This window comes from Nematolebias whitei, chromosome 8 (assembly GCF_014905685.2).
Source record: "Nematolebias whitei isolate Nwh7 chromosome 8, NemWhi1, whole genome shotgun sequence".
NCBI lineage: Eukaryota > Metazoa > Chordata > Actinopteri > Cyprinodontiformes > Rivulidae > Nematolebias > Nematolebias whitei.
In genome coordinates, this window is record NC_056505.1 from 3,923,368 (window position 1) to 3,924,372 (window position 1,005).

A 1,005-nucleotide genomic window follows, 5' to 3' on the forward strand; every position below is an offset into this window, starting at 1 on the left:
TTAAACCAGTTAATTCTCAGATTTGACTCATTTAACCGAGGTAACTCACAGGTGAACTCATTTAACCAAGTTAGTTATCTCTCAGGTTGGACTCATTTAACAGAGTTAACTCGCAGAGTCAGGTCTGACTAGTTCAAATGAATTAACTCTCAAGTTTGACTCATTTAATCTAGTCATCTTGCAGATTTGACTGATTTAACTGAGTCAAGTCGCAGGTTTGATTCATTTAACCGAGTTAACTCGCAGGTTTGATTCATTTAACCGAGTTAACTCGCAGGTTTGATTCATTTAACCGAGTTAACTCGCAGGTTTAACTCATCTAAAGTCGCAGGTGAAAGTGATTTGGGGCAGGAGGGAACTCACAGGTGAGCGAGGCCAGCTTTGCGCACGGCGCTGGAGATGGCCTTCACCGCCGTGCACAGAGAGTTGAGCAGCGTGGTCAGCTCCCCCGTGCCCTTGGCCCTCCTCCCCTCCTCCATGACGAAGCGGGTCACGGTGACCACGTTGGTGTCGAAGGTTCCCCTGTCGGACATGGCGGCGGGCGATCTGCAGCTCCGAGCTGAGGTCGGAGGAAAACTCGGAGCTTAAAAAGGCGGAACTGGGCGGAGGGGAGGGCGGGCTGAGGGGGGGGGCAGTCAGGGCTGGGGAGAGGCGGGGCCGCGCTGCGAACACGAGCACTATTGTGCAAAAATATGTGCGCACAAAACAGCTGATAAGAGCCGCAATCAGGCGGAGTGGAAGAATAGAAGGTGCGCAAACACGACGAGAGATTACGCAACAAACTGTTGACACGTTCAACAAACAGAGACAGATTACATCAAGTTGTTGCACCATCATCCAACCAACATCCAGCCAGCATCCAGCCAGCATCCAGCCAGCATCCAGCCAGCATCCAGCCAGCATCCAGTCAACAACCATCATCCAACTAACGTCCAGTCAACAACCATCATCCAACCAACATCCAGCCAGCATCCAGTCAACAACCATCATCCAACCAACATCCAA

General features: G+C 50.9%; 1 protein-coding gene across 1 annotated transcript in view; it reads right to left on the reverse strand.

Moving 5' to 3' along the window:
- The window catches only part of fbp1a (fructose-1,6-bisphosphatase 1a), a 4,913-nt gene extending 4,321 nt beyond the window's left edge, over positions 1-592 (reverse strand). The window contains exon 1 of the mRNA XM_037680142.1: positions 364-592. Within this exon, the coding sequence (XP_037536070.1) occupies positions 364-533 (170 nt within the window). The 5' untranslated portion in view covers positions 534-592. The remainder of the gene's footprint in view (positions 1-363) is intronic.
- Between the last annotated feature and the right edge of the window lie 413 nt (positions 593-1,005).